Here is a 23,463-nt window from a genome sequence, read left to right as displayed (position 1 = left end):
CAAAAACCAACCGTCTGCACGCACTCGCTTTGCCCAGATCTGAGACATCCATCCATCCATCCACCCATCCATCTGACTGAGCCCACAGAGCCCAGCCCATCGTTTCCAGTCCTGCTTCCCCTCTGACCTCAAGCCCCAACTTCCAAGCCGCCGGGTCCGTATCGATGGGATCATGGAGATATAACATATATAGCAGTAGTAGTAGATCAATCCCGGCCAGTTCTTCCCGGCCATCTGATCGGATCGGATCTAATCTGGAGACTGGCCGTCATGCGTAGATACTTAGGTACGACGAGATGGATGTGGGATGGATGGACGTGGGATGGATGGATGTGGGATGGATGTGGGATGCACAACTCGTCAGGAGTCGGGTTGAGATAGATTACTTACTCCGTGTATGAAGTATTTAATATTTATGTAGGTGGGGTGGGTAGGTGGGGTGGGTGGTATATGTGCAACTACGGTATCTCCACCGAGTCACCGATGTCTTGCCGGTCATGCGCCGGAGGTCGGAGGTCGGAGGTCGGGGTCGGGCATCGGGCGTCGAACTCGTCGCATCATCCATCCTCCGCGGCTACTCCATCGCATAATACTCTGTGGCTACTCTATCGTTATGTCGTTCCCGCCGCCGCTGCCGCTGCCGCCGGACGTGAAGGACCGTATGTACCTAACGAATGTATGTACCGTATTGAACACCGTCCACCCAGACTCCCAGACTCCCAGAGAAAGTGCATGTCCAAGTACTTAGGTACCTATGAATATATGGACCTATGGAGCATACCTATGGATCACAAGTATGCATGCCTTTCCAACAACCGTCGCCCCGCCCGCATTTTCATGCCATGTCATGCCGCCGCCCGATCTTGCACAACTCCAAATTCCCAAACTCATCAACGAGCTAGTCGTAGGTACATACGGTACTTAGCTAGGTACGCCGCCGTACGGTGCATCGGTAGGTACCGTAGCACGGTACGGTAAGTACATGTAGGTACGCCGCCGTACGATACTTCGGTACTTCGGTACTTCGGTAAGTACGGTAGAGCAGGTATTTACGGTAGGTCGCCGAAACGCCCTCTCCGGCTGTGCTCTGCTGGTGGGCTGATGGACTGGTACATACATACATGTTACGCGGTACTCTAGAGATCACGGCAGCCAGGCAGACGGACGGATCAAGATGTTGCTACCCGCCTCGGGGCCGTACATATGTGTGCATACCATGATACCATACATACCGGACACTGGACAGATCCCAGCCAACCGGGTGGTGAGATCTAGAGTAGATTTGTAGTAGGTATCACGCATGATAGGTATTACGCATAAAAGGTATTACTATTAGATAGCTGTGGTCGTTTCTCTCCAGCGCATGGCATATCGTTTTGCAAACATCGCGTTGTGCCTACGGATGCATTGAATCTTGATCGTCACACAGCCTACATACAGGCGGCCGGGCGTGCGGTCATGCGTTCATGCGTTCATTGTGCGAGCGTGCTGGTTATGCTGGTTATGCTGGTTATGCTGGTTATGCTGCTGTTGAATATGATGCTGGTGGTGGTTGGATCTTGCAATTGCTTGCTCTTGAAGTTCCTTCTTCATGCTATGATAACATAACTACAGGCTACAGCCAGCGCGCTCATTCCCAGCCACAGCAAGTACAGACTGTACAGTTACAGTGCACCACGATACCGCTGCCCACTGCCACTGCCACATTGTTGCAAGTACTTAATGTAGGTACGGTAGGTACGGTAGGCGGATAGGTATGCGAAAAGAAAGGCAACAAGAGCGACTTCCCAGTGTCAAGTTCCAAGTTCCAAGTTCAGTTCCAAGTTCCATCTCGGGAAAACTATCCACCTCTCTCTCTCCCAATTTCCCAAACAACAGAAATAACGCCCGAAACATACAAAAAAGAAAAAAGAAGAGGAAGAAGAAACATGGAAGCCGCAAGATGTGAAGCTGCTTAGCTGAAAAAGCACAAACATTATAGCAAAATCGGAAAGCAAAACGCCATGGTAAAGTAAAGTAAAGCACATCAAGAAAAAAAAAGAACAGAAGAATAGATACCCCCTCCCCCTTCCGCTCCCCGCCCGCTCCGCCGCAGCAGCAACAAAAACCCAGCCAGCCACGCAGACACAGAATGACATGTATTTTGCATCTTTCCCCCGTTCGTCGAAAGTGAGATGGGAAGGGAAAGATCAAAACATCTGAGCGAGCGAGTGCTGTTCAACAGAACCACCAAAAAGGAAAAGGAAAATTCTCCGGATAAAAAAACGAGTGTTGCCCCCAAAAACCAAAAGATCCCAATCGATCGAAAAGGAAGAGAAAAAACATACAGAGTGAATAAGAAAGATCTCGCCCAACTCCCGTCCGAAAAATCAGAATAAGCGAAAACAGGAAAGGTGGGTGGGTGGGTGGGTGGGGGAATGCTGCGTGAGAGAAGTAATAATGGGGTATAAAAAAATGCAGGTAGAAACTCGTCATCAATGCATCCATTCCGAAAGAGAAAGGGGGAAAAAAAGGCAAAGCCGCAAAATGCAACGAGCTGTAAAAATCCGTAACTGTCGTTTCTCACCCCCACCACCCAATAAACCATTCGGAGAAGTCAAAAAGAAACCAAGATTCCATCTTGGAGATGGTTAGCGAGCGAGCGAGCGGGCCCACCGTTGGTGGTGGTGGTGGCGGTGATGAGGACACTCGTCGTAAAGAAGTGGTAGGTCGCGCATCGAATAACAAAAAATAACAAACTCCATAATCTAAACAGGGCACCGCTGCTGCTACCGCTGCTTCCCAAGGAAATCGAAAAATTTTATGTGAGAAAAGTTGTTGATCCTCTATCGTTGTTTTAGTGATGTGGTGGTGGCGGAGGAGGAGGGGACATTGAGGCTGGTCTTCGGGCAATCCAGATGTGTCTATCATTGAACGTCAGCTACTAGATTTCGAGACAAAAACAAGTCAAAGCAATGGAAGGCATACATGTTGCTGTATGCATGGATCTGCTTCGAATTGATGTCCTTCTGCACATCTTTGAGGAAGTTCCTGACTTCGTCCTGGGGCCATTTCAAGACTCTGCATAATGGGCCCAATGAGAAAGCCTCGAGCCCCTCGCTCATGCCCAGGTTGTACCACCGTCCGCAGTCTTTGAGGTGGGTCTCTGCGGGCCATGGACTTAAGGGCAGCTGGTAGACAACTTCTTGAATGTCGGTGAATCCAGCATCGCGCAGCAGCTGCCCTGTTCGGTGCTCGTATGCCATTGGCTTTCCGGCCGCAGCCGTGGCGTCCATCACGTACTGCTGCCACCGGGATAACGCGTGGTGGCGCGTCAAAGTCCCATCGTCCGACCGTGCCTCCATATCGATGTCGACATATTCGAACCAACCATATCCAGGCTTCAGGTGTCTGATGGAGGGAGAGAAAGTTAGCCTATCGCTCTGATGATTGACGGCCGACCGACAGAAGCGTCATCGTGGCGAACTCCAACCCCTCACCCTCCCCCCCTCCCCCCACTCCCCCTCCCTTCTCCTCCCCTCCCCTCCCCAGGAAGGGCTGTATATGGCGCCACCAGTTGGATGAGGGTCGCTTACTGAAATACTCGAGAAAACAGAGTCGGCCAACTCGACACACTGCCGGCGCCATTCCTCAGGTGGATGAGATCGAAAGAACTCTTGCCGAGCGTCCATTCGCTTTCGAAGTCGGCAACTTGGAATCGAAGGTTTCGGGGGATCCTATTCAGGGGGAGGGGTACGTGTCAGTCCCACAGCTCGGCCCAGGTCGAAGACATATGCATCGCGAGCGGATCGATGTGGTGTTCTTACCATTTCGGTTGGATGAGAGAGAGGTCTGTTCCGATAACCTAAAAAAAAAAAAATCGTGCGTCAGTTGGGATCGTTCGTGCGCTCGGAGATCGATGGAGTCGGCCGCACCTCTGCGTCGCGGTACGTGCTAAAGCGAGAAATTCGAGTCAGCGAGCGTCCTCCGTCCAACCAGAGCCCTCTCCAAGAAGAACAAAAAGAACAAAAAGAACAAGAACAAGAACAAGAAGAGGAGCGAATTCTTACTCTGCCATTCCGATCGCCCAAATCCCCGTACCCGTACCGAGATCCAGTATTCTGGTTGGCCCATAGTTGTTGGGTGTTATGGGCGCCCGGTGGAGTTCCTCGTGTCGTGCGACCAGGAAGATTTTGTGAAAGATGTCGAGTCTGTCTTGCTCCCTCTAACAAACAACACGACCAGTCTCAGTACTGCATCACCCGAGAGAGAGAAAAGCGTGTAGGACGGCATCGTCATACCTCGTCGTTGGGGTACATGTATGCGCCGCCGCGATAGCCATGGTACCGTCGGCCATTCTCGAATTCGTAAGTGTTGGCAATGCTAATGATCCACGGAGTGTAAGTTACGTGCGAACGATAGACATTTGGAGGGAGGCTCCGAATGAATGAGTGGTTGTCTATTTACCCGTTGTATGCCATTGCGACGACAGCAGTTGGATCAGGACAAGATATCTGGAGAGTCTGTTTGGGCAACGGACATGAACCGGGGAGGTTGGGGTGGGTGTTATATAAACGTAGGCGTTGGGAGTCTTTAAGCTAGGTACTCCTTTCCCGAGAAAGCTGTTCGGGGTGGTGGCACAACAGTAGGTTGGGTTATGCAGTACAGGGCAGAAGGAAGGTGAGTGGATAATTGATAGATCGAGAGGGACGATCCGAAGTTTTTTTTTTTATGTTTGAAGAGAGGGACAGGGCGACAGGTGAATGGTGAATGGTAAGTGGTATGTGAGTAAGTCGGTATAACACAGAAAGCCTTGCGGGGGGTGGAGAGGGGATGGGTGGTGGTGGATCCGAAGGGATGGCCCTTGAGGATTGGGAGGGGGACTGGGGGGGAGGGGGAATATTTGGGGGAGGGTTGTTCGTTTTAGGGCGTTTGATTGGACGATGTCAACGGGCAGTGTTCGAGCAGTAGGCAGACGCGCACTGTATTTGCAGTGTATGGCAAGCGATTTGTGGACCGTGGTGGACTGGTGGGTGTCGAAATAAGTTATTGTTCGGGGGCTCGAGGCGATGGATGGGGCGAGATGGTGGGATGGGATGGGATGGGAAGGGAAGCGGTGAAGAAGGGCGAGGAGGAGTGTTCTCGAGTTTTGGCTGATTTTGGGGTTGGGGTTTGGGGGTTGGGGTGGTGGTTTGGGGGGAGGGGGTGTTTTGGTAGTTTGGGGGTTGCGAAGAAGCAGAGGGCGAGGAGGAGGAGTGGCACGGTAGTAGTATAGGACAGGATGGGATGGGGGGATGGGGACAGGATGGATGTCGGGCAGAGTCAAGTCTGCTAACCACGCTGGCCTCCTATCGATTGTGGGATACGGATTTGCGAGATTGTTTTGCGAGCGGAGAGCAAGGACAAGGTCTTGGGGCAGTGGGACGACAGGGAAGGAAGCCATGATGTGTGTGCGAGTCGTTGTGTGGGCTCGGGCAGAGTGTGGGCTCGGAGGTTTGGTGGAGGGGTGGCGTTGAAGGAGGACGAAGGGCGAGAAGGACATTGGGGCCACGATGGGGCCGGGAAGGAGGGACATTGGAGCCATGATGGCCGTGCTGGCTGTGGCCATGGCAGGGAGGAACGGACCCTGGAATGCTCGGTGGTGGTTGTGGAGAAACCATTGGGACGGCGAGCGAATTGAATGCGCTGAATTGATTGAGGCAGGATCCAAACCAAAGTGCTGGGAGCCGTGTAAACGAGAGGAGCCAGCCGGCCCCCATCCCATAACCACAAACCACCCACCGCTTGACTCGACTCGTCCATCCCATCCCACCACCACCACCACCACCACCACGACGATTACTATTACCACCACCATGATTACTACCACCACCTCCACCACCTCCACCACCTCCACCACTACTACATACCACCACCACCACCTCACCCACGACCACTGAGCACTCCCCCTCCACCCCATTCGCCCATCGATGTCGCCAGGTACTAACTGTCGGCGAAGGTACGTAGCCCCCGCACTGTTCATGGCATGTACCTGCTACAGCGATGTGTTGCCGCGCGCGCCCGTATGCGTATCGGATCCGACGTCCGACCGGCCTTCGTCCGTTACATGCATACATAAGTCGTTACTTCTTTACATATGCTAACTAACAGCATACCCTGCCGGCATCCTTCCCCGCGCGCGCTCTCTTGCCCTCCGAACCCGCCCCCTCCCCCGCCCCCAACGGCTCCGAGTCCGACTACATCTTGGTACATACTTGCCGTGGTAACTACATAATACTATAATAGTCGCCTCGATCCACGCTGCCACTCCCGCTCCCAAGTGTGTGCGGTCTGTACCCGTATGGGATGGCGAGGGAGGGGGCATGGTATGTATCTACTGCTAACTCGCTAGTTAGTCCGTAGTTACAGTGGGTTCGGATCGAGAGCTGCCGGCGACGGTGCGAAGAAAAAAAAAGAAGCAATGACGGAAGAGCCATCGACCTGTGATCGGTAACTACATGACCTACCGTACGTGCTCTGATGGTGGTTCGGTACTTGGTCGGTAGCCGAGTAGACTTCTCATGCTCGACATCAACGACTACATATCATACCTAAACCACTCCTGAGGTGCTAGATAGGACGCCTTGCTCCAGGTAGGTAAGTCCTTTCCACTCTACCTACTCCACGCTTTGCTCTAGGCAGGTAAGTCCTCTTCACCCTACTCCGCTAACTACTCTGGTAGTTGGTGCAAGTCCGCAGCTAAGCACTTGGTTAATCGAATCGCATGTTTTCCGGTAAATTCCTTTGGGATGGAGAGAAAAGACAAGCCGGCGCTGCACAGCAGAGTATCCGTTGCAAGGTACCCCGACTGCAAACGCAGCTCCTGGATGGAATAACTTGATGAATCCAATAAACGAATAAACAAAGAAATGAAAGAAGAGGAATAAAGGGAAGAAATGAAAGAAATGGGAAAAGAAAGAAATAAAGGAAAAGAAGGAAATAATTGAATGAGGAAATGAATAAATGAATAGTAGACAGATGAACAAATAAAATCCCGACCATCATCCCAGAGACAACCCAGCGCTGCAGCCAAAGCAGGAGACAAAATGCCAACGCATAACTGGCTACCGCAGACGTCGCCGTCGCCGGCAGATGTGAACAGTGTCGGGGGTGTTCGAACCAGATCAGAAAGCCATCATCTTCTTTCTTTCTTTTCTACCGCCCCATCTACTCTACATACCTTGCTTGCAAGGAGGGTTGAATGGAGCGCGCGCAACATCCCATTCCCTCCATCCGCACGGGCGATTGCCTAAGGATGTCTTGCTGCGGTAACTACTACCTCATTGCCTTGTCGCACAAGACGATGTGGGGAGGAGGAGGAGAAGGAGGAGGAGTCACCGGCAGATATAATGAGGCTTGAGGTGTATGGAGAGTATGTACCGGAACACACTGGAAGCTTTCTCCCTCTAGCCGCTGGCGTGCGGCCCCCCCCTCCCTCACCATCCTCGCTATCCTCGACATCCTCGACATCCTCGACATCCTCTGATCACTCAACCTGCCACCACCACTACCACCATCACCACCACCACCACCACCACCACCACCATCATCATCATGCTCGACTAGACGACTCAACCCAACTCCTCACATACTTCTCCGCACATACTTTCTCCGCACACTGCAACACTGCAACTCCTCACATACTTCTCCACACGTACTTCTCCGCACGCTGCAACGCTGCACCGGCCTTTATACACACCCCATGTACCCTCCGGATTTTATTTCCTTCTTTCTCTTTTTCCCCTTCCCTTGGGTTCCAATGGGTGGGCGGGTGTGAGTGTGTGTGTGTGTGCGTGTGTGGGTGAGTTGTGTGTGAGTGTGTGTGAGAGTGTGTGTGATGAACTACTCTAGGTAAGCATGTGCTGCTGACGACGTGGACCCGACCGCTGGGTTTGGCCTTCTACGCGATCTCGCTGCTTGCCTGCTTGCTTCCTGGTACCGGGCCCCAACGAAAACCGTGAACGAACGAAGAGGAAGGCAAGCAGAAGATATTGATACCTGGTCCCTGCGCTGTGCATTGCAGTGAGCCAATGGAGCCTGATACCTGCATGGCGGCGAACACTTCGAACCGTAAGGTAACCCGCATGCTTTAGCTGGGAACGCTGAGTGTTTGGGAAGGGTCGTGGGTGCTTGCTGCTAGTGGTCACTGCTGCTGCTGCTGCTGCTGCTGCTGATGCTGGTGGTGGTGGTGCTGCTGCTGCTGGCGGTGGGCCCCGCGTCCGGGAATTCCTCATGCAGCACCAGAAGCATCTTGCGCTGCTCGGTGAAAGGTGGCTGCAGATGCTCCATCTCCGTTACCAGGGCTACGGAAAGGGTGATGATTTACCCACTGCCACTTGGATGGACTCTGTCACTGCGTGCACTGTGCAGTGCAGTGCTGTGCTGTGGGCGCAGTGCGTCGTCTCGCGCAGGGGCAAGATACCATAATACACCCAGTGCTCTACAGTACCGTACATACGAGTACCTATTGCGCACCAGAGTAACGTACTCTGCTCTAGCACTGCGTGAGTTGCCCTAAGCAACAGACGTTTCATCCCCAAGGGTGCATATTTTTATATTTTTATTCCACGATACCCCAGATGGAAGGGGGTTTTTTTTATTCGTCGCTAACGGCGATTGTGCGTGGGATTTCTCCTGCTCTAGTGTTGCGCACACCCAGCCATCTATCTATCTGCTTTACGACTTTGGTGGCCTCGCGGAGTCGGGGGGGGAAGGGGGGGGACGATGCCGAACGTCAGGGATCCGCTGGGATAAGGGACCGGTCCGACTGGACACTTTCTGTGTGCGGTACCAGACTGTGGGGATGGAAAAAGCAACCATGGACTCATGGAGGGGTTATGTGAGCTCTTCTTACCTGGGGCGCGGCTGATCCCTCCAATGGGGTGACGAATGGATTTCCAGTCGTCAGGAGATCTCCGAACCACGGCCAATCCCATCGCTGCAACAGCGGCAGCACTGCACATTACATTATGATTATTGCCGCTGTGTGTGTGTGGCTGTACGTATGATACGTTCGGTGGGCCCGTCTGGTCTGCGCGTATGTAGACGGGACATACGCACTCTACCTGCACTACACTACATAAACTTGGGACAGTCGGGCTCGTTTCCGCGGAAAGACGTCCTCATCGTGCTCATGCTCATGCTCATGCTCGTCGCGCACCTCCGCTCGCTAACCTCTTGGTACTCTACCCACCTCCAAATACGCACGATCGAGATCGGTGGAAGGCCTACTAGCCGGAGAGACATCCTCAGTGTGACGAACTGCAATACAAACAGGAGAGACACGCTGTGACACAGCAGCATGTCCAACTCGGTCCAGACTCCAAGGGCTCACTACCTATTTCTAGCACTCTCCCTGTTCTAATTCCGATACTTCCAGAAATCCCTCCGCCCCCCCAAAACCTGCCTCCTTGGAACTTTGTCGGTGGTAGAGATGTCTACATACAGCTCTGCATCCTCTCCCCTCGCTTTTGCTGACAGGGAACAGGATATTACCTGGACAAATCAGCCACACGAGCTCCGTCGGGAACCTTGGCCGATCTGGCCCTCGGGAAAGTCGGGGAATATATTATTCGCGCCACATGCACCTTCATACCCCCCTCCTCCCCCCCCCCCCCCCCCCCCCCCCCCCCCCCCCCCCACCCACGACGGAGCCATAGTTCTTCTCCGACGGCAGTCCCGCAGCTAGACATCATCATCGTCATCCTCGTCGTATCTACCGTAAGCATGACGGCCCAGCTACAACCAACCGCCAGCAACATCATCTTCCGGTAGTTCTTCTTCTATACCTACCTCATAGGAGAACGAACGTGTTGCTGGAGACAGGTTGGGCGGGACTCTGCTCGGTTGATTCCCTTGACCAACTATCAACAGGGTCCACCCCCGCGGCCCCCGCGGCCCCCGCCAGTGACGGATGGAAAGAAAGAAGGAAACGCGCGAAAGTCTTCGGTCAAGGTGCACGCTCGAAAATCAACACCCTAGAGAAGAAACTCTGAAGAGAAGAGAAGAGAAGCCTCGGCGATGTCACCGGCATACATACTATATATATTGCTGAACCTATTACATACGGTACCTTGAGCATGTACGCGTCAAGTACATACCGTACATACATCATAAGCGCGAAAGAGCACTCTTCCTTCGGACGGTCGATTATTGTGAATCATGGGGACCCCCCGCCCCCTACTCGGGCCAAGTTCCAACTCCTGAGAATAATTCTGTCGTCCGCACGAACCCTAGGGATTGGCTGGCTCCAAGTGGACCCTGATGAAGAAGGAAGAATGTGCCCAGATACTAAGTACATACATTCAAAGTATTCCTTGCAGCAGCGCTGCTGCGCGACATCGATGCAACTCTAAGTTTGCCGACCTCTCGATCCGGAAACCTATACACACCCAGTTAGGTCCTTTCACTTCGCATTCTCCCTGTCCGGGAAAAAAAACAAAACGAACGGCGAATTCACTCACATGGTGTCGACGGTTGGCCGTTAACTACTAGGTAGCAACTAACGTTGGATCCGACGGTTCGGCGCTCTGCCCCCACTCTTGAAATGGGACATTGGATAATTCTTACCCGTCACATATCTATCTAGCCGTCCATCGATGTTCCGATGGATGGGAGCTCTTGCTGGGGCGGCATAGATACACACTCTATGTTCAGGACAACTTGGAATCCTCAGATTAACTGGTGGCGGGGAAGAATGCTTTGCATGAAATGGAAAATGCCGATCACCGCGCCTGCCAATCCTAGTACCTACTGACCTACCTACCTGCCTACCCACATGGACGATAACCTTGATAGTCGTCCGACTATGTACACAGGTACTCACTGGCTTCCCAAGAGACGGGACTGCCACTCGCGGAAACATCTTACTGCAACCGTAAGATCTTTCCTTTCCCACACACGGCTTCTGCCGAAGCCATTCCTGCTGACCAGAAGATAGTCAGCTTACCCAGAAGATGTAGTACCTACATACATACATACATACATACAGTAGCGATAGCTGCTTGCTTGCCTGCCATCTTACGGTCGCTTCCTTTTCACCCCAGTTTACCCCCTCCATCATCCTTACTGGATGAGAAGGGAAAGTGCGAGCAAACACCCAAGAGCGGTTTCAGCTGCCCCAGCGATGATGGATGGATGGATGAACGATCTGCACGGTTCAATATAGGTCAATCTTAAACGCTAACGAGATGCCGAACCACCGATGACGTTCCGGTGGCGGCTTTATTCAACGCGATGAGAAGAATATTCTAGACAGACAACACCGGAACGATCACTCTCGCCAGCGCCTCCGGGAGCAGGACGAAATTGGTGGCCGTGGTGGACGAGGACGGGGAGGATTTGGAAGCAATCACCTGCCGCATATCCATCTTGGTCCTTTTTTTTTCTCTCTTGCTTCTTTCTTTTTTTTTTTTTTTTTTTACTTTCTTCCAGCTAAAAAAACAGATTAACCACCGGGTATTTTTATTTTTAATTTTGCGGCCAGCGCACATACATTATCTTCATACTCCCTATTTTTTCTGGAGATTCCGTCGTCAACTGCAGTCTGCTGCAGAATTGCTGGGAAATAGGGTGTTTTATGTATGAGGTCTTTTTCAGCACCTATTGCAGATGGCCCATGGGAAGTGGAAACTCTGAGCTGGTTGTTGCACACACACACATACTACTCACTCACACACTGCTCACTTATCCACCACACACACTCTCTCACACACACAGTCGGCGCACACACGGACAATGCACAGGTCAGGAGAGCTGCATACATCCTCGGAGATTGACTCGATTGCAGTTAGGTAACATCAAGGGCTTCTACGCATGTATGTATGTACATAATGTAAGCCTGCCTGCCTGCCTACCTGCGTGCCTGGCGGCCGTCTCCACAAAGTCTTTTTCTCCTCCCTCCCCCGGCACTATTTGCCTACGTCCCCACTTTTCGCTCTCGCGCCCCCTTCTCTCTCCCCAAATGTCCCCATGGGCTTTCTTCGGGACGTTTGGGTACTTACTTACATATAATGTATGTATTGTACATATGTACTTACGCAAATAAGATGAGCGGATCTGGCGTCTCGTATGACCCGCATGGCATGACAGCTATCGGATATCCAGCCCAACTAGACAGCTATCCAGCCCAGCGCCAGCTATGTATGACAGCCATAACAGCCAGAGAGCCAGCCAGCCACCCCTAGACGAGACGACCCGGCTGCCCTAACTAACTACCTAGCCGTTACTAACTTACTATACAACGGCCACTTGTGGCTGTGGCTGTGGGGATAGGTACATACCGGTACTTATAGACTCTAGTTAGATTCCGATAGATCCAGGTGCGTTGATTGAAGCTTGAAGGCCAGGCCAGACCGCAGGCCGCACGCGGCAAATCCAACACTGAATCACTGATTACCTATTCCGAGGTTAAGAGTCGATGATGTACCTACTCGAGCGACGGTCGCGAATGGATGCGGCGGTCGCCGGCCGGCTTGTCCTCCTGCTTTTCCGCTCCGTCACCTCCGCCGGTAGGTGAGGACTACTAGGGATGGAGGGAGGAGGGTTGAACTTTGAACTTTGAAGGCTGCCAAATGGTTAGATAGCTGGATGGTTGGAGCTTGGATCTCACCTATGATTTCGTTCGGATCGTCGTTAGGTGACGGGTGGTATAGTAGTAGGCTATCATGATTGATCCACCGGTGTCCATTGCAGTAGGCCAGTGGCAGGCTGATCGACATATGATACCTACCGGCAATCAACTCAAGGCGGCCGTTGGCGGTCAGATAGCCTCTGATATGATACGTACCTCTCAATAATAATACCTACTCTACATACAATCGACAATCGATTATCGACAATCTACTTTACTTTGGGTTCTCTTCTTCTCTTACATCTAGACTCCAGAAGCATTCAATGACTCTATTACAGCGACTCTGTGGGGATGCATCATGGGATTTCGGCGTGGTGATCTTGAAGTTTTTTTTTTTTGGATTCTTGTTCCTTGATTTTGATTTTGATTTTGATTTTCATGATTACGATTTACCTCGTGGCCAGGCTGCGAGGCGGGATTCGGGAGGGAAAGTACATATTTGTGTATGGGCATATGTACATAAGCATGTAGAGGCAACTTCAAATTAACTACTCTACTATCTAGTATACGATACACCTTACAGCGAGCAAAGCAAGTAAGAGCACTGCACTGCGTTCGAAGTTCGAAGTTCGAAATTCGAACAATTGGGAATTTGGGATAGAGCACATCCGTCGAACGAACGAACGAACGCCTACATTTACCCCCTACCCTCCCTTCCCCCCACACACACATATCTATAGGTACGGTAACTATCGATGGAGTTGGGGTTGGGCTTAGGGGGGATGGGGATGGAATGGGAATGGGGGTATACTGAATTTACGCACGCATTTACTTTGTATGTACGTCCTCGCAGTTCCGCGCGCAGTACACACAAGTGACACAGTGATAGTGACAGTGACAGTGGCCATTACCGCACTACCGCACGGCGCACTATATAGTACATACATACTTTGACAGCATGGTCGTAGTGGAGCCCCCTCCTTTTTTCTCGGAGAGTTTACTTTGGACATATTATATATAGTGGGGGGGGGAGGGGAAAGTTCATCTATTCTGGCATGGAGATCATTAAGAATGGAACGCTGAGGGATGGCTCATGTATGGCTCATGTATGGCTCATATATGTAAATACCGGTATGTAGGTACCAGGCGCCGGGTATCGGATGTCGGGCGTCGGGCGCCTGTGGCGCGGTGTTGGGACCGCTGCACAGTGCAGCCTGCGGCCTGCGGACCTGCGGTGGAGGATGGGTTGGGAAGGAAGGATGGATGGATGGAAGGAACTTGGAAGGAGTAGAGTAGAGTATGTAGAGTACCTAGGTGCGCGGACTCATAGCCTATAGGGAAGTATTGTACAGTAGACAGACAGACAAGAAACCCCTCGGCCCGGCACCGGCAGTTTTTTTTTATCTTCATCTTTTTGTGTGTGTGTGTGTGTGTCGATTCCTTTCCTTTCCGTCCATATGATGATATTATATATGTACCGTGGTGTGCAGTGCAATATCCAAGTCAACCATGGAACTGGGCATTGGGGCATTGGGCAAGTAACATACATGTCACGCCGGGAAACCAGCTGTCAGCAATTTACTCCAGATGGGTTCTGCCTCTCCCATCCATCCATCCACCCACCCGTCCGTCCAAAGGGCTAAGGGATGGTTAGGGGCTAGGTAGGGCTTGACGATGGGATGTCCCGACTCCTCCCCCCCTCCTCGTTTCAACTTTCATGGGCTGATTTCTGCAAGGAGTAGTTACGGACGGTGCCTACATACATATAAGTAAGTACATACATTTTCTGCGTTACAAACATATGAAATATGAAGAACGGCAGATGGCGGGTGGCCGAACGTCGACGTCGGTCGACGGGGGCAACCAATGCGCGGCAAATAGACAACCCGAAGTGAGGTCGAGTGGGATCAGATCAGATGGGGCGGTCAAACTCGGAGGACGCGGTGGCGACTGGGCCTACCTAGTCTACGTCGTTGTCGTTGTCGTGGTCAAGAAGAAGACGAAGACGAAGCCGAAAGATGGGGTGATGTTGAAGGATGGATGACGTTTGATGAAACCCAACTCAACCGGTAAAAAGGCTCGGCAAGCGGGTGTGGCTTTTCGCGACACGACGCTCGGACCACTAGATGATTACTGCCGTTCCAAGTCACCAACCACTGTCCTTCGTTTGGTTTGAACTTCTGGTTTGTGGGGGGGGGGACTCCTACATACCGTCCACGGCATTTACCATTGCTAACTACCTAAGGCGTAACTACCCACTCTAACCATGCGCAGGGCGGGCGGGTGGGTACATACGTTTTACTCCCAGCTGGATGTGATGCGATGGGACACGAAACGGGCGCTACTAGGTATGTGGTAGATACAGCACGCACGGTAACTGCGTATCACCCGGACGGCTACTAGTAGATATCCAACAAACGACGGAGGGCGTGGACTGCCGTACTGTGTATATAGCATGATTTACATACCTATGGCACAAAACCCCTGTGCTTCGATCGGGCTGGAGCGACGACAATTCGTAATACATAAGGATGATACATACGCGCGATTGTTGGAAACCGAACCCATCCGGCTCCCACATTTCGGTTGCGTGCGTGCGTGCTTCTAGAAGCTTGAGTGGGCTGGGCTGGGCTGTGAAGGACTCGCTCATATACCGATGAAACGGGGTGGGTGTCCAGCCTGGAACGGGAACGGAGTCGCTGACGGGACTATACTAGGTACCACCGATCAGAGAGAGGAAATGGACATATGATGTGGCATCGAAGCAATGAACGGTCCGCGGCGGCAGCGACGGATGGAATGCGCTCCTGCCGCGGGCCTGCCCTGTGTATGTAAGATGTGACTCCACGCACGTCAGTGATCCTGCTCATGCGATCAACTGAGATGGTGGACCATGTTCACCGCGGGAGTCGGTCGGTCGGCGATCCCCATAGGGCTTTACCGACAGCGTGTACCTACGTAATTATGTAGGTACGTCCTCATGTCGAACGAATCGAGTGGCCACTGGCGGACCCGACAAAAGCTAAAGGAGCCGTGGTCATGGTACATACATGCTGACCGTTTTCCTCCGGTCCTGGCTCTCCGGGTTGGGCCCAAGCCGGACGAGGTGTCATCTGTCAAGTCTAGATATTTACCAGCAACTCGCAAACCACCAACCGGACCATTTTCTTCCCGACGTAGAGAGGGACGAGAACTCCAGAGTACATACATACATATGTACATACGTAGCAGCGGCCCCCACAATCTACTGTACCGGTGCTTAATTTGGCTCGGAATAGCATGCTACCTATGTACCTAGAAGGCACATATCTGCTCTAGTCGATCTAGCCAATAGTACCAGATTTCTTCAAAAAGTATTCGGATGCCAAGCACCTGTGTGGAGTGCAATTCCCCGGTGTCTTGTCCGATTATCATCGATGTCATCTAGTATGTATATGGGATATATCATATAGGGGGATAGGTATAGTAGGAGGTATGTATGTACTTATGTGGTAACATATGTAGGTACGGTAAGCACGGTACATAGGTACTCTACGCGAGGGAAGTTTTGACTTCTGTACAGTAGAGTACCTCATCACACATACATACATACCCGCCGTTAAGTTTCTACCCTAGAAGCAATAGTTGTGTGGATGTGCCAGTGAGCGTCCGAACCCCAGGATTTGGTTCCACGCGAGACTCGGGGAGGATGCTGATGGATGGGACACATGTTCCTCCTACCTGGCAAATGGCCAGGGGACGAAAAAATGACAAGGTCCTGATTTTCCCATGTCGATGGTGGTGGCCTGGGGTAACATACATAGACGCTTCGACCTGCCTGCCTCGTATGCACCTATGGGGAGTATGTCAGCCTTTTTTTATTCTTTCTTTCGAATCATCAGAGCCCAGTTCCAGGGTAAGGGAAGTAAGCAAAACACTCTATTCCTTTCCATCGAAGAACATGAAACTCTGCTCGCCGTGTACTCATACGGTACGGGGCTGGCTGGCTGGCTGGATGGTGCGGAACGTGGATACCGTAGGTATGTACTCGAGCATCGCAATCGACAAGCGGCCACCGCACGTACCGGAGTGGGTACTTATTTATGTATGTATCTATGATGCCCCTCGTCCCATCGGGTTCCAACCGGTAGGTATGTATGGACCCATACCCAAGTACCGATGTATCATAAGGCCCCGGGTCGTGCTGGGTACGGCTTCCTTCATTCCTTCCAGACAAGTGTGATGCGTCATGCGCGATGCAATTGTTGTTGTTCAGCCACCGCCACCATCCGCTGGGGGGAGCTCTTCTAGAATGCTCGGAATAGGCAATCCTGCACCACCGCTCTTCTTCCCCACATGCAAGTAAGCCGTTCTCCTCCCTCCCCAGCCCGTCCTTAGCCTCCCTCCCCACACCCTCGCCCCTCGACCGCACCGAGTGGCACTGTCGTTCGTTTGCTGGCTTTGCGGCTGGGATTCAATCCATTCCCACCCTCCTCCCCCACTCCTCCTCCTCCTCCTCCTCCTCCTCCTCCTGCCGAATGCCCCTTCCCGTGGCGCGTCGACGTGGGGACCCAGCCCGTTCTATGGCGGTTCGATAGTTCCCATCGAAGATTCGATACACGTCCAGACTCCAGACTCCCCACGGATAGTTATTTCGGATCGCTCCACGACGACGGACGGCGAATCCATCCGATCGCAGCCCCCCGGTCTCCATTCCCTCGCTCCCCGTCGCCATCGCCACTTGTTCGCAGGGCGGCAGATATCATATGTAACTATAGGCAGTAGAGTAGTAGAGTAGAGTAGAGTAGTTAACTACCCAGGTAGGTAAATAGTACAAAGCAGATGTTGCACCGTTGAGGCTAGGTACATAGTTGGGTAGGGTTGTGTCCTCGTCTTCGGATCGCTCCACATCCCATATCTACATACCTACCGGTATGTAGCTAACTATTCTGCATGAGCAAGCTTGCTTGCCTTCCAGATTTTTCTCTTTCTCGATGCCCGGTAAGGAGTTGATTTGATGCGTGCACGTGCATGTGAGACGGGGTGCGTGGGGGGGTGGGAGGTGGATGATGATGGCGTGGGGGGGATGATGCGGCGTGTTGGCGTGGGGGGTGTATGCATTTGGGCACTGGGGATCCGTGGGCTCTCACAAGTCACCTTCCCGTATGTACTCTAGATTCGTGGGAAGCTATGTAGATACGGGGAGTTATTTGTAGATTGAGAGGGGGGGAGGGAGGGGCTACATGGAACGGATGAAGTCGAATTGATGATTTCGGCACTCCCGGTTGATGCCGATCCGTTCGCGTCAAGGCGCACTCGTTCTAACGTAGGCGACGGCGAGTGATCCTGCATGAGCCTCACCGGCCGGAACCGCAATGGGCTTAGCCTATAGTTAGTAGTCATCGTACGGGATAACCACAGTTTTTATCTCCGGCCGATAAGATCGGGAGCGATAACGATAATCGGAGGGGGGGTGGTGGTGGCGCTTGTCCGCCCGCCTGATTACCCATGACGCTATGCAACATACTTACCACAGATATGTTGAGTACAGAGAATCTACCATACATATCGCGCGGCGCGTCGGCAAAATAAAATAGTCCCCGTACATATGAAGTAGTCATGTCGGAGTACCGATGCGACGCATCACATCCACAACCGTGCCCAGCACTAACTATGGTACGAGCCTCGTTCGGGATCAAGTGGGGCAGTGAAGGAGGACCGGAAGTTTGCTGGAGGAGGTCTGTGCGCGGGAGATAGGTATCGTGATTTGTTTTTCGTGGCAGGAGCGAGCGAGCGAGTCCACCATGACTCGAGTCTCGGTGGGGTTCCGGCCCTATGTAAGTCCTTCAGACGGACCGGACCGGACCTTCCATCTTGTCGTCGTCGCGGACCGGATCCATCGGTACTTTGCCAACTATGATAGTTAGTTCACTGCCCTCGTACGTCTAGGACTACATACATACCTACCTGGTAGGTAATTGTTAGATCGGGCTGTCCATTCGACTTTCGTGAGTCGTGGCCTCTAGACTTGGAATAGAGTGGTAGTTTGTCCCAGCCTCGCACTGTAATCGGGGGCTTGGAATGGAGCGGTAGCTTGTCGCAGCCTTGCACTGTACATACTCGAATACCTCACCCAGACTACCACCCGTTATATCCCCGGGAGTGTCCACTTACTCCGGCGACTCGAGTGACATCCCATGCAAGAGTGAATGGGAGATGTGGGAGATGATGCTAAACCCAGAGTCCCCCTCCATCATATGCATAAGCTCACAGCCAGGCGCCGGATCAAAGATCGGTTAAACAACCACCGGTGTAGGTATACGGAACTCTCGGGGTCTTTCGGAATCAGCCCGAGGAGTCGAGGACGCCGCTCGATATAACTAGACTTCGTTTGCTGACACCTACCATATGATCACGTGCTCCAAATGACGGAGTGCCGACGTGTAATCCAGCTGTACAGACCACTAGCGGCTACCTCTAGAGCTCGATGCTGCGTGTCGTGACCACGTGAACTTCCTACTTTGCAAACACTCTCTCGCTGCTGGATGATTTGAGTAAATGCCTACTGGACATGTTTTAACATTACGATCAGACCTGAGAACTGGGTCTGTTTGAGTATTCCTTTGCTGCGAGGAAGGCAATTTGCAGTAAGGATGGCAGCTATATCAAATTCACCCAAAGCAACCCATGAAACTTACAGGCAATAAAGATTTTGAACGCACTCTGCCGACTGCCTGTCCTAGAGCAGAAATGGTGACAACCCTTGGTTATTCCCGATCTTGGTACTCTACACAGTTATGTCGGACCGGCCATAACCTTATGGTTCCATGCTGTATGAATTATCAATCAACAGTTATGTCTATATGTAGCCTATTTGTATGTAGCCACACTCTCGAGCAGGAATGGTGCGGACACGGGAGGAGGGAGTCGAGTTCAAGGTTCTCTGCCCAGTGACCGATCATTCCAGGATGAGTCATGGATTATCACTAATGTAGGTAAAGTATGTGGAACCAAGTAGTTGTAGTTTACTGCCGAAACTCGGAACGATGGCTGGAAGCTTACCGCCATGCTAGGGGTGGCATATAAGTTATAGCGAAGCAGTGAATGTAGATTGAAACAAAACAAAAGGTGGCGTTCTACCGAGTTGAGTATGTGCTGGAACTCTCCATGAAGCATAAGGGGGGTGGCCTGAGGAGGTGATGGGTTCGATCAATAGAACTTGATGACGACGGAGAACGTGGTGAGATTCGGAACGTTCGATGTTAGGTGGTAGGTAGGAGTTGTTGGCCGGCTACGACGAGGGTCGGGGGGCAGCGATGACAGAGTGAGATATGGGGACAATTAAACCTCGGTATAGACCGATGCACAATGGGAATCACAGCCTGCAGGTTGCAATCTCGAATTGAAAATAGTCATGCACTAGGTTACAGGTACCACTAAAGATCCGCATAGGACCAAGTACCTAGGAGGTATGTATTCGGTAGTGATTCCGTAAACTTTGATGCTTAACCTAACGTCCAGTTCGGCTTCCCTGTCCCGCCAACCTGAGTAATTAGCTGCTGTTTCGCGCTGTGAATAGTGAATCCTCGAGATATGGCCTCGAGTATTTAGTGCGAATGCCCGTGCCCAAAGTTTTGGGTTTCCAATTCTGGTAAAGAACCTAGCTACAGCCCTCTAAACATGCTTATACAGTCTGCTACCATTATGTAGTACAACAATAGCAGTACCTAGGTAGTATCGAGCTCGTCGCCGCTCGTCTTGTCCCGTCCCAGCCGCGCTATGCACTTGGACCTAAGTGACCGGTGTGTGGAGTGCGTATTCAAAACCTATGGCTCAGAGCCAATTCATTCCACACTTTACTTTCTCGTTGTCGGCATTATGTACCAATACCGGTACTCTAGATAATCCTGGTGAACCCTGATGGTGTCCGTGATGGATACCTGGTGTGGCGGAGTGGCTGGGGAGGATGTTGGCGGGAGCGAACAAAAATGGTTAGCAGGTGAACCTGTCAGTTAGTAAGGGAGGGCCGACCTTAGCTGTGATGGTCCATGGAGAGAGCTTCTTCCCTCTCTCTCACCGTCCTCTAAGAAATAGGTTTTTCGCATAGAGTCGTCCGCAAAACTAGGAAATTCCAATTCAGTTCCACTGTTGTCCAGCGGCCACCAGTGTCATCTAGCCACCCACCTGCACCAAGACAAAATTCTTCTACACCCCTAGAGCATGGAAGGCATGTTTCGGATTTCGACAAAGCGGATTCGAAGACTATGTCTCAGCTGCGAAATGGATGCAAGGATATTTGAAGGATCTGAGGATGGTGCGCATGCGTAATTCGCTCATTGGCGAACTTTGCGGGTTCACATTTTGTTGTCAACTTCCCCGCCCGGGTTGCATTCATTGTTCGAAGTGCTTCTAGGCATCCATGCTGCATACTGGCGCATAAAGACCTGATATCCGTGTGCCTCGCGACGACACACTGTTGTGATATAGTAGGTAGTCTAGGCATTTTCCTCGAATCCTCCTCTACTGATACAATGAGCGCTGTCCAATACTCTAGATTCCCGGGCCTTGTCACGGTTACAATGGCGCACGTCGGATTGACTTTGGCGATGATGTTGTCCGACGTCACTGCAGCTACAACGACCGCGGTCGTCGGCGGCGCTGAGGATCAAAAATACCGTGATGGGGCCGAGTTTAACAGTAACCTGGCCTCTGATCGCTCCGTAAATGACATGTCACCGTTCAGGTTCTTACGCCGAGCCAATACCCTCGCACAGATTACTCGCACTGTGACTCTCGCTCTTCCATCATCGAAGCCAACGTTCCGCTCCTGACGATATTGCAGCTTTGGCAAGCGATTCGCCCAGCAATTTATGAGTTTCTCCGCCAGCTGGGTCGATAATTTGGTCTTCTCGATGGCTCCCTTGGGTATCATCACCACCATTGTTGGTATGCTACACCGCTGCTATTCAGCTCACCGGTTCCGTTGACTCCTATGCGTAGGGGCTATCAGGGTCGGCGGTCCATCGTGGTTGCGCGAACCGATCGGCCGGGCGCGGGAGACGCGTGCAGCTGCGGAGGTTGAGCTCATGTCATCGACATCTCACGAAGGCTAGTAATATGTAACGATACTATGAGCGAGGACATTAAGTTTATGGCAGTTGCTAGTCTGCGAGATCTGGAATGGCGATGCAATTGTTCGTGTGATGGGATCACCCCAAATCCAGCAACTCCTCTATTTCGAGAATCTTCCGCCGAATGTTCTCGAGACACTCAGAAGAGCTAAGGCGGCCAGAGAAGCAGATGCGGAAGCGGCAAAAGCGGCAAAAGCGGCAAAATCTCCAGTGTCGATAGGAATAGCAACAGCAACAGCGGTAGCCGTAGCCGTAGTGGCGTCACCACCACCACCACCACCACCGGTAGAAATAAGAGGGGCGACAGTAGCAGCAGCGGCGCCAGGAGCAGCAACGGAGATAGCAGCAGTAAAAAGGCCGTATGAGTGGCAAGCTCCAGAGGTTCACACTGTGCGATCACTGGAGGACGATCGCTTGGACAAAATCAAGCAGGATTTTCCCGTATTCACCCTCGAGGAGGCCAAAAGCCTAGGAATCGTCAAACACAAACCGAACCGAGGGCCGTGGCGCAACTTTCTGAATAGAAGAATGGGATTGATCAAATGCAAACTGAGTCGAGAGTTGTCGCAGAGATTGCTGAATGGCGTGCTCTGGTATCGCAGGAAATATTACGACGATCCCTCCTCACAGCCACCGAATCCAACTGACGTGGAAGCGGCTGCAGAACATACGCATGAGCTGCTCGTACAGGCTAAAGAAAATTCTCCGAACATCTCAATGAATCTTAGTATCAAGAGCATGAGCTGCTCGTACAGGCTAAAGAAAATTCTCCGAACACCTCAATGAATCTTAGTATCAAGAAACAGCCTTGGGAGCTCTACCTGGCTGCGGTATTTGTCGTCATGATTCAGGCTGCTGTGCCCACGCTGGCATCTTATACCGCCTATTCGTCTCACTTGCAATTCCGGAAGGCCGGTCTCACAGCTCAAAGCCACTCGTACTGTGAGTTATCGTTTTCCCCACAGATGAGGCTTCTGGACGACGGAGCACTTCCCGTGAATGTATACGGAAATACTGATCCGAGTGTCTGATAGCATTGGCTACCATTGTCACTCTGTTACTTGTGACCGGAATGTTCATAGCTGCATCGGTCGTAGAACTGAGCACCGACGAAGAAACATACGTGAAAGACGATCGCCTAGAGAAGGTGCACCTCTTTATATTCTGGTAAAATTGAGCCACTTACGTCTTCCGCTTAGACCCAGAGCTCATCAAAACGCACAGGATTCAAAGAAGCGGGGTGATCAACGATCAAACATTCGATTCCTACGCCATCATTGCCGACGGCCCCGTCGATGCGGTACGGAAATCGAGCTGTCACCAGTGCGAAGAAGGTCCCGCCTTCAATGCGCCGCGCTCCATGCGTGCGTTCACCGTTTTCGGGACTGTGATATCGATCACAGGGTTTGTCTTTCAATTTATAGGTCTGCGCGGCCTACATTGGTGAGTACTTACCTACCAGCTTCGCCTTAAAAGCAGATGGATGAACGGATTGGCAATTACAGATCAGCTTCAACGGCACAGTTGGCAGCAACCGTTTTCATGACAATCGTGAGGGCGCTCCTACGGCGTGGAATGACGAAACGCCCCTCAGCGGTAAAGCTAGCAACCAACTTTGAGCTGGAGTGGCTCGCGACCGAATTGGCGAGCCGCAAAGACAATTTCGGGAATCACTTCTGTGACCGCGGAAACACTAAAGATTTCAAGGACAGTTCATGGTGTACATTCAGGGTTATGACGGGTGGGAAGCCTGCAGACAAGCAG

General features: G+C 52.0%; 3 protein-coding genes across 3 annotated transcripts; 1 reads left to right on the top strand and 2 right to left on the bottom strand.

The window, feature by feature from the left end:
• Positions 1 to 1,547: 1,547 nt before the first annotated feature.
• BZA05DRAFT_400075 (uncharacterized protein) lies at positions 1,548 to 2,408 on the bottom strand. The gene has a single exon (XM_051483858.1). The coding sequence runs from the start codon at positions 2,136 to 2,138 to the stop codon at positions 1,794 to 1,796; it is 345 nt and encodes a 114-aa protein (XP_051338934.1). The 5' UTR covers positions 2,139 to 2,408; the 3' UTR covers positions 1,548 to 1,793.
• On the bottom strand, positions 2,409 to 4,874 carry BZA05DRAFT_400073 (S-adenosyl-L-methionine-dependent methyltransferase). The gene is made up of 8 exons (XM_051483857.1): positions 4,447 to 4,874; positions 4,281 to 4,362; positions 4,050 to 4,204; positions 3,915 to 3,933; positions 3,807 to 3,844; positions 3,576 to 3,716; positions 2,968 to 3,390; positions 2,409 to 2,903 (listed from the first exon to the last, which is right to left on the bottom strand). Exons 1-8 carry the CDS (start codon positions 4,458 to 4,460, stop codon positions 2,837 to 2,839), a joined length of 939 nt encoding a protein of 312 aa, XP_051338933.1. The 5' UTR covers positions 4,461 to 4,874; the 3' UTR covers positions 2,409 to 2,836.
• Positions 4,875 to 21,012: 16,138 nt separating this feature from the next.
• Positions 21,013 to 21,515, top strand: BZA05DRAFT_400060 (uncharacterized protein). Its single transcript, XM_051483856.1, has 3 exons — positions 21,013 to 21,054; positions 21,123 to 21,354; positions 21,411 to 21,515. Exons 2-3 carry the CDS (start codon positions 21,148 to 21,150, stop codon positions 21,465 to 21,467), a joined length of 264 nt encoding a protein of 87 aa, XP_051338932.1. The 5' UTR covers positions 21,013 to 21,054; positions 21,123 to 21,147; the 3' UTR covers positions 21,468 to 21,515.
• Positions 21,516 to 23,463: the final 1,948 nt, after the last annotated feature.

This window comes from Tricharina praecox (assembly GCF_024521635.1).
Source record: "Tricharina praecox strain CBS 144465 chromosome Unknown BZA05scaffold_14, whole genome shotgun sequence".
Classification (NCBI taxonomy): Eukaryota; Fungi; Ascomycota; class Pezizomycetes; order Pezizales; family Pyronemataceae; genus Tricharina; species Tricharina praecox.
The sequence above is the reverse complement of the archived record's forward strand: the minus strand, read 5'-3'. Positions and strand labels throughout refer to the sequence as shown.